General features: G+C 37.7%; 1 protein-coding gene across 1 annotated transcript; it reads right to left on the bottom strand.

Moving 5' to 3' along the window:
* Positions 1-775: 775 nt before the first annotated feature.
* Positions 776-2,769, bottom strand: fam110c (family with sequence similarity 110 member C). Its single transcript, XM_069158718.1, has one exon. It carries the CDS (start codon positions 2,657-2,659, stop codon positions 1,628-1,630), a length of 1,032 nt encoding a protein of 343 aa, XP_069014819.1. The 5' UTR covers positions 2,660-2,769; the 3' UTR covers positions 776-1,627.
* Positions 2,770-10,122: the final 7,353 nt, after the last annotated feature.

Genomic DNA, 10,122 nt, shown 5'->3' with positions numbered 1-10,122 from the left:
GAATAATTTGTGTCTACTCACATATACTGTACACAAATACTGTTTGTTTTTGCGTCTGGGAGAGAGAAGCGAAGTTGGTGCTAATACGGTTTAACAAATGAAGTCAGCAATGGTTTTTCAGCTGCTTGTTTCGCCACTCATGTTACAACCTCTTAGGTTTAAAGAAGTAACAAAGAAACTTGGCAGGGAGGCCGACAGAGAAAGTGGTGAGGAGACAAAGCAGACGCAGATTGGGAGGGAAGTGGAGATACAGTTACAATGGGTCACTGCACATAAGCCTATTAGATTATTAGGCACATTCCTCACTCAACTCAGGGACCAACTGTTTAGCTGGGAAATAACCTCAAGCCTCAAGGTTTTTAGTTTGCATTTAAATAAAATTACTTTACTGGTTTAATTACTTTCAGCAGACCACAAAGAGCAAATCTCTCTTACTGGCAGACTATCGGTAACTGTGGTTTATGTGTGTGTGATGTGTAGCTTTCACCTGGAGAGAAATACAAACTTAAAAAGCAAGTTACATAAATTGTGATTTAAGGGCGCTTTCATGCTTGTTGTGGTCTGAAGGGTCGGCTCTGGAGCAGAATTTATGAACACGAGACACCCTAAACTATTTCTGCCAAGAATCATAAGCCTTTTATCTAGACTTAATGGTCCCACTTTTGATCATAACATTGTATAAATATATGAAAGTGTAAAGTAATAGCATTTCAATGGATACTAAATGAAATACTAATCTTTCACTGATCAAAAATTATACAATTTACTGGTGCTTTACTGTCCCTCCATTATTTATCATCGGTATATAAGCATTTAAGTCATGACAAGCTACAATGTTGTTTTTAGAAGATGTCTACCATTATGTCGTGTTGCCAAATACCTGCCATCAATTAATATTTTAAAATACAACTGTATACAACTACAATATAGCATGTTATAAATATTTTTTTTTAAATGTTTGTGCATGGCTTAAAATAAAAGGTTACATTTACCTTGCAAAGGTTCTTGACGGAAATCACCATATTATTCCTATGTAAGCATTTATTAATGGATTAACAAAATGTGAACAGCAATTATTAGCAAAAAGAGAAGGGTAAACACCTGATTCTTACTCATAGCTTCTACTAACACCATGACACACAATGTCAAGTATGCAGATTTGACCAGATCTAACAAATGACTCCATTTTGACGTTCCTGCTTGAATATTGTAGGATGTAACTGAAGGATAGAATAAAACTTCAAATATGTCCATTTTCAAGATAACTAATGTTAGGAAAATAACATGTTTGTTTGTGTGTGTTTTGTGAAAATGTATTTGTGAATTTCATTTGGTTGTAATGGGACAGAGAACTCAACAACAGAGACAGGTGGTTCTATTTAAGTCTGAACTGAAGAAAACACTACATTTTTTTCTTGTACTCTGAGATGTCAGCTGAAATGGTCACACAAGATCAAATCAAACATTTAGGCATGCACATGTAGCCTCTAATGCACACATGATCGTTACAGTATAGAACACACGCAATACTGTAGAGATGTGTGGTCAAAAGTCCATGTTTTGCTTAAAATGTATGTTGTATCCGGCAGTATTGGGTAACCATATAGCATCTGTAGAAAAAGAAGTGTCACTCAAGGTCTCGTAACTTTTTTCCAGTCTCTTTAGCATTTTTGCAGCTGTACAGCCATTTGATAATCCGAGCATTGCGTTCAATAACCGACGTGCCCTGACGTGTCTTTTCATGTAACTCGTCCTCCAGCAGCCCATCGCTGTCGCCACTGTTTCTGCAGAAGTCATCATCTGACGTGGACACGATGGCACTCTGAATGTTTATTGCGATTTCATCAGAGCGTGCCGAAAAGTTGTCCTTCCCCAAGGAGTCGATGACCTCAACGTCGAGTCCGCAGTACTTGAAAAAAACATCAAAGTCTGCAAAGTTTTTGGAGTACCTGGAGCTGATGTCAGAGTGAGAACGACTGACCCCTTTGCCAGACCTTCTTTCAAACTCAGGAACTGTAAGGAGACCACTAGATGCATTCACAACACCAGCCTGAAGCTTTGTCCCAGAATCAATACTTCTGGTGCTGCATTGTTTTGCCACCCCATTCCACCTTGTCTCTGATTGAGAGGTATCTACACGTGAGCTGCATTCCTTTGCTGTGCCCCCAAGTATGGGGATTTTTTCCTTACCTTCGGTCTCAGGTAATGGGTTATTTTTATTCATAGAGTTAAGCAGCAACTTACGATTTATATGGTGTTTGCGGTCATTTGCTGACCCTCTCAGCAACTCGCATTTCTGTCTGTAAAAAAGAAGAGAGTCTGGCCGTTTTTTGAAGCAGGAGCGACGTACCTGCCCTGGAGAGCAGTTCTGTTTAGCACTTGTGTGATCTGTTGGGTCAACCACTGTGACGAGACTCCCTCCACGGTTCGAGCTTCGGTTAGACGACCCAGTGCTAATCACAGAAGCAGAACCAAGACTAATCACCGGCTCCTGCGTTGCGTTGGCCACCTGTTGGCTTTTGATGTATTTCGGTTTGCTTGCAGCAAGTCTCTCCACAGCACTCATGCCTCCTTTTGTCTCACTCTCCAGTTCCATTTGCTTTCGAAGGTATTCCGGACCCTTCTCAAGGATTTTTGTGGTATCACTAGTTGTCTCCATGGTGGTTTTAATGAACAATCAGATCCGTTATTTCCAAAGAGTGGGTAATCCCTTGGTGTATGGTCTCTCCAGGGTTAGAGGTAAAAGATTCCATTCAAGCCTGTTCTTTGCCTGAGCATGTATCACAACAGGAGAATACACCTTGTCTGTTCAAACACACATCACATTACCCCACCCATTCTGTGCAGGGATAGTTTTAACCAAACACAAGCCTGTTCAAAGTACACCTGATCCTATCACAAGTAAGAACATTGAAAGCTGACACTGCATCACATTCCCCCCCCACCCCCCTCTTTTTCTGGTGGAAATGTAGGTCTTTAACCTTGTTGCTCAATACAGGAAACAAATCACATTATCTCCTACTAAGAAAATGGGTTTCCAGCTTAACTAAGTACCTGCTGCTAACTTTAACCGAGGAATTTACCAGAAAAACTGACACATACTGTAAAAAAGGCTGGGTGGACATTATAGTGGAAATGTTGCGCAATAACTGTTTACTAATTACTCATTCTTGAATTATACACAGCGTGTATGATGTGTCACACTGGGATTGCTCAACGCAGGTAGAGTATCGTGATTATCTACTAAACCATTATCAAAGGGGGTACGTTTTATGGTTTTTTTTATTTTTTTATTTGCTCCTTTGTCTGGATGAAACCACCACTCCTGAAAACTTGTTTAAGGTCTGTATGGGGTGATTGTATACATTTTAAATCAGTCCCCGTATCTTGTCTAAAACATTGACAGTGATTCTGTCAATGTGCTTTTTTAAGGTGACCAAGCAATGCCAGTATAAATGGGACCAAGGCAAGCAGTTATAATTCAACACTCTGACATATTACAACATTCCCACCTACTTATTAACCCCTTCCATCCTGTGATGAAGGAGCCAAAGAAATCACGAAATGTCAATAAAAACAAAAAAATTGTTGAGCAAGCATATGCAACACAACTAATAATAAAAAAAAAATGTCACTGTCAATTAAATACATTTTTCATCAGTAGTGAATCAGAGAACTTTGAGGAAGAACTCTGGAAACATTTGTTGAAGTAGCAGTGAACACCCACTGCTTCACGTCTCCACTGATCTGCTCAACACAGTATTTTCCTGCGCCTCCCGCCAAGAGTTTCTGATGAGTGACTGATTCCATGTGTCAATTTTTGGACAAGTACAGCCAGAGGTTTTTCTGTGGCAAAGAATCCTACATAGTTGCAAACAATGCTGCTCCTGAAACCAAACTGAACCAAAGTCACACTGCATTGAGCTAAATGTATAGGTACGTTTGGGTTTTTGTTGTTGTTGGTTTTCTTTTTATATTCACTTCAAAACCCATGTGAAACATTGAACCAACAGGTCTCAGTAAGTGTGTTGAAACTCTCTTGGCTTGTAGTTGCTGCAAGGACAAGGTTCAAATGCATTGGAAGACAATTACAGAAAAAAACCTTCTAAATTCCATTACATAAATTAGGATGGGTAACAAGTGACTCCCTGTTTTTTCCTTCCTTGCACAATGAGAAACATTCATTGAAGCAGAATATGAAACATATGTTTACCAACTGAGCCAGAGAGATACCAGAGCACCAGGTTTACTAGTTCAAAAGGCAGAGCACTGGAATGGATAGTGTGGAAGTCATTAACATAAAGCCCTCCATGTCGTTGGCTCAACCACACTTCATACAGCCTGTATCTGATTGAAATCCTCACTGCTTTCTCTTAACAGAAAAAAACCCACATTCTGCATCTCTTACTACATACTTTAGGATAAAAAAAAAAAAGCAGTTGATATCGTTCTGCTGATTAGATTAAGTGAAATAAACCAAAGATCCGACTGATATTGTTCAATGTTTGCACATAATCATCATACCACATCTGTTTCTCACATTGATTATGTTTATTCAGCTGCATGATTCCTTTTTATTGGCATTCCTAAAATCAAACTCAACAGTTCACTTGGGAATTCAATGATATTTACTTATACTTTTTCCTTTCTTGACCTCCATCGCAAATTAATCATGAGCTCCCTGAGATAAATTCACAGATTTTGATCTGGTCCAAAAATATGCAGAATGTGTCACTATGATTAATAAGTCCTCACATAGATGATAAAGTTGAAAGGCTGTAATTTAAATGAATATAAGGCTCACATCCATGCTGTTCAAAATGTGCCAACAAATAACATTTCAGGAAATAGCTCTTTCGTTTTGTATGCTTTATGTTTTATAACAGCACCATTATTGACATGCGTTTCTGAGCTGATAACCATATAAAAGCTTCAATAAATATATTTTTATATCAACAATTGGTCACTTGACAACTTTTATCTGAAAGGGGTCACTTTTAGTGATGCTTGAAAAGATACATATTTCATACCAAAGTTGATAAAGATAAAAACAGAACTAAACTTAGAGTAAATATTGGATTTACATTCATCAATTGGCCAAAACACCAGACTCCAAATGTATCTGCTGGATAGAAGCCAGCAGTTTTATGAGATTAAAAACCTTCAACTGATAAAATAAATCAGTAATTGCAGATTTAACCCCGAGCATTACTTGATTTCTGACCAAAAACATATCCTAAACTAAACAAACACAAAACAACTTCAAATTTTAACACTATAACCAAGTCATAACCTCAAACAACAGTTTGAGGACACCTTGGTGGCTTTCAAATTGGAGGTGCCAACCAGGAGCCTTTGTTGCATGTCATTCTCCATTTCTCATTCCCTGTCATCTGTCTCTACTGTGTAATAAAGGCAAGACATAAATTCATTAAACTTAATGCTTAAAACTGTCCTTTGCACCCAAAGTTAGTACAGGCCAAGATGCGTCACAAAGACAGATGTACAACTGCGCGCGCACGCACACACACACACACGCACGCACGCACACGCACGCACACACACACACACACACACACACACACACACACACACACACACACACACCCTTCTGTCATTTTGGCTGAAGGATGCAAGTGACTTCAACAACTTCTATGTCACATCTCTTCAAATAAATATTAAAGTTGAAACCAAGTGCATCAGCCATGTTTACAATTACTTAGCATGTTGTCTGAATGATTGGCGAAATCTAAATCTGTTTCGGATTAATTGGGAAAACGGAAGGAAGCTGAGTAAACATGATCACTGACACCATTAGTCACTTTTCCCCTGAGCTCTTTCACTGTGATTCAATTCTAAACTTATGCTGCTGGTTGAAAAACATTCTCCACTTTAATGTGACACTGTATTATCCGCTAATTGTGTTTTTCTTGAGTCATTCACAGTAATTATCACCCATCCCTGAGACGTGAATGAAACGAGCTGACTCAATTAAAAATGGCTTGCAAATTATCAGATATAATTGCTGCATATCTTTTGCTTGCAGTTATTGCTTGAGTGTAATTTAAAGTAAGTGATAATGGTTAATTATGAATGCAGCGTTAATTAGCAACAATATAAGGTCATCTCCCACTCAATTAGTCAGCGTCTATTTATCACAGACTCATCCTACTGTATTTCAGAAAACAACTGTGTTTGGAGGAGTATTGATGCGATGATTTTTCATTTCCGTTAAAGATTTGAACTTTTCCGTGCATTTATACTTGAAAGTTTTTCTTCAGCCAGAAATCAGTTCCACAGACAGAATAATTTTTATTCACAAATACAAAAAACAGATATCAAAAGTTGTTGAAATAAAGTTGCTCTAACCAATGCTTTTATAATAACAGTACTGCAAATGGACGAAAGGGTTTTCTCTTATTGAGCAGACTGACCCTAACAGCACTATAGGATCTGAATTTTCAATATAAAGTAATTAAATACATATCAGTTTATCAATAAACAAACCCTTTTAGAGTTTTATAGGATTCTTTTTTGTTAGTTCCAGTTTCAGGTGGACTTTGGACAGGTGTATTTTGAATCTCTCCTGATTTTTCTTCCGTAATCCACCTGCTCCGCTGTTGCTGTCGACAATCTTTTGCTATGCAGCTTTGTAACCTGACTATGCATTTACAGTAGCTACATGACCATTGGTTTGGTTACAGCTAAAATCAACTGGAAAAAGCTAACTGTTTCTTTAAGGCACTTAAATGCAAAAGACTGGTGGGTGGCATCAGAAGAGTGATCTGTTGCACCTATAAACACATAAATCAGTGATGTCAGGGTGTACTGGCACCATAGGCTGTATATAAAAATGAATGCAGTGTCCGGGTCTGACAAGTCAATGCGGAAGTGCCTTAAAGCGCAATACCACTGAGGGCAGCTAGGCGATGACTCTAAGGACCCCCTAGCTCTATAGACTCCAAATCAAAAATCATCAACTTCCTCTGAAAGACAAAGTAAAAAAATATTAAGGAGTCATGCGTTAAACTCACTCTTTCTGATCAGTGTTATGTTGGTCCCTCTGAAAATAGTTATATAATTGATTAGATAATAGGCCTCAAAGGGAAGGGTGTTTGGGGTAGTGGTTTGATTGACAGGTCTGGGGTGCAGTCAGGTTCCTGGTGTAGGTAAGCGGACATAGTGTCCTGTGTTTCTCAGTCAGTTGCTCCTCCCCAGCTCAAATATGGTCATTCTGGCCAAGATGGTGTCAACCAACACCAGAATCACAGCTTAAAAACAGCTGTTTACAAACTAGTTGGTGACGTCACGGCGGGTTGCCACATGACTGGCACACTTAGGAGTACTTTAAAATTACTGTTAAAAAAAAACATTGATGGCGAGCAAAAAACTTTAAAATATCCAAATCAAAGGTCTCTAATGAAGACAAGACAAGTGACATCCACTGCATTTGAATGTAGTCAGACAGTCTGGTGTGGTCAGCACTAGATCATCTTGTTCTACTTAGAACAGGCCCAGACAGATTTTATATCTTGAAGCAATAATCCCTCTTCAGTTGATACATCCATTTTGCACAATAATGATCGTAAAATAAGTGGAAATTCTCTTGGAAATATATTCCCTTGTCTTTTTGCCATATTCATGATGAAGTAATTAAACTCTTTCACTGTGAAAAAAAAATGCAACACATAAAGGTCATAAACCAGTGACATAACGATCGTAAAACCACACTTTGACTGTAATGACTGCCACACATGCAACAAATGTTTTTTTCTTGCATCTTTAGTTCATAAAGGGGATATTCTAAGACTCCTCTAAAAAATCTTTATGTCACTTCCCTCAAAGCCCACTTTCTTTGCCAACATTCAGAAGCCAAGCAGAGCAGTCAAACAACTCCAGAAACAGTGTTAGAATCCAAAAGTCTGGATTTCGCTCTTGCAAATTTGCTGATTTATCATATTATTTGAAACTTTGGCTAAGTTTAATGTAAACATCAGACATTGTAGTATACACACACACATATGCACACAAAAAAAGCAAAACAAGTTCTTTAGAAATCATAAAGTTAATAACAACTTGAACTAAAATCAGCAATAATATCAGCTTCACAAAACCTCAGCCTGGATTTCATGACTGCCAACTGTATATATAGAATTTTTTTTTATCATTGCCTTGCAGAAAAAGTAGGGTTTTTGCTCATTCCCTGCTTTCTCTTTCATTCACATCTGCACATATGAATTTAAACAGATTCTAATTTATTCACTCGGATATGAGAATAAAGTTAAGAGCATGCAGATGTTTTTTAGTGTACATGACATCCACTATAAAGTTAGAGAGAATAATGGTCTGCCTCGCTGTCTCTCAACATTGTGTTTACTGATATCCATTTAGTTTAGTTCAGAGTTTGGCCCACAAAGAACTGTTGAGCCAGCTGCATAAAAGGTTATGAGACAGTGAACTTAGTAATAAAAGTCTGTTACGACCAATTATGAAAAGCCACCATTTACTGGTTTTCTTTGGTTAATTTGGAAAACATTTTCCAACATGAAGTTATTATTCTTAGAACACTGAAGACAGTGGTTAAAAACATTGAAACCATTCTTTCTAATGGATAATTAGGCAAATTTATTTTGTGATGGTAACAAATACCAGCTGTATTTACACACTTAATGTGCCATATTCTAGTTCAGTGGGATTTAGGTTAATCTTGTTTAGACTGAACCACGAAAAAAAACATTGTTATTTCAAGACGTTAACATGATACAAGTTATAATTAATTACATTTTTCTCATGATATGACACGCATGTTTAATGTAATAGGCAATCAAACTAAATAACATAGTAGTTTTCAAAAAGCTTACATACCTTTTTTCCTTGGGCACACTGGTTCCATTGTGCATCTCAATCGCCCATCAGACAATGTGGGCTTTGTGGACAATTGGAGAACTTCCTGTGGAAAATCTGGTTTGTTTGGAAGAGTTGGCATCCTTTGGATAGTGTGTCTCTCATACCTAGATTATTTCTGAGTTTATTGGAAACCCTAAAACAGGACAATGCAGAGTTTAGACCAGGAAACAGACTTGCAGCCTTGCATGATTTTCTGCAGTTTCTTTAAAGCTCTCATCCTCTAAAACTCCAAATGAAAAATCCACACATCTTGTATATGCCAACCAGTCAAACTGAAGTTGACATCTATGTTTGTCCAGACTCAAAATATATAGTGACGACTTATGTGTAAGGAATTCTAATGTGTTCACATTTGGCCAATGAAGCTGATTCTGATAGAAGACAGCGTTGTCGGTATGACAGCAGACAATGCTTCAAGTTTTTGCCAAATTTGAATTCAATCCCTCGATGTGTTATTTGGAGATCCCATTCACAAGAACAGGACGAAATGAGGTCACTGTAATCTTGACTGTAACCAGTTGATCCTTTGGACTGAGGGAAGTTTTTTTGTACTGTAAAAACAGTTTTTCAAGATAAAACCACACATTTTAGACTTGTCTTTTAATGTGACTGGTCCGAGGCACATCTGTGCAACGATCATGGTGTTTCATCGGCATCTTGATGTGTCACAACTGTCTGGTGGATGGATGATCCTGGCTATGGAGAAGTTATCACAAACACGGATTGTAAAAAAATTGTGAACAGTATTTGTTAAAAAATTGACCTTGTATGCATAAAAGTCTTCAACGTATGAAAAATGGGAACGAAGAGAAAATGGTTGCGTTTATATATTTGGTGAGTATACAAGTGGTGGAATTTCTCATCCAGAAACTGTTTCTACAAGTTTAAACTGAGCAAAATGAAAATATGATAACCTCATTTTCATTGACATTCATGAATAAGGTTGGCATGGAAGTGGAGGCCTTAGGGAAGGTCCAGAGCTGGATTCAGTTAATTTTTCTGCATCTGCATCTTGTTGTTGAATGTGAAACATTTTAATGTCCTTTCCAGTCATGCAGAAATTACAGAGAAACAAATATCCTCAGACATTGCTCAGACATGACAGAGGCATAAACCTCCTTAAATGAAACGCTGGAGATAATTTTAAAAAGCAACATGATTGCCCAAATAGTAAATACATTTTCTGCTTTAATATTTTCTTAAGCTCTTAGGGAG

Source organism: Embiotoca jacksoni, unplaced genomic scaffold, assembly GCF_022577435.1.
Source record: "Embiotoca jacksoni isolate LCO1_2020_lvr unplaced genomic scaffold, fEmbJac1.0.p SCAF_23, whole genome shotgun sequence".
Lineage (NCBI taxonomy): Eukaryota > Metazoa > Chordata > Actinopteri > Embiotocidae > Embiotoca > Embiotoca jacksoni.
The sequence above is the reverse complement of the archived record's forward strand: the minus strand, read 5'-3'. Positions and strand labels throughout refer to the sequence as shown.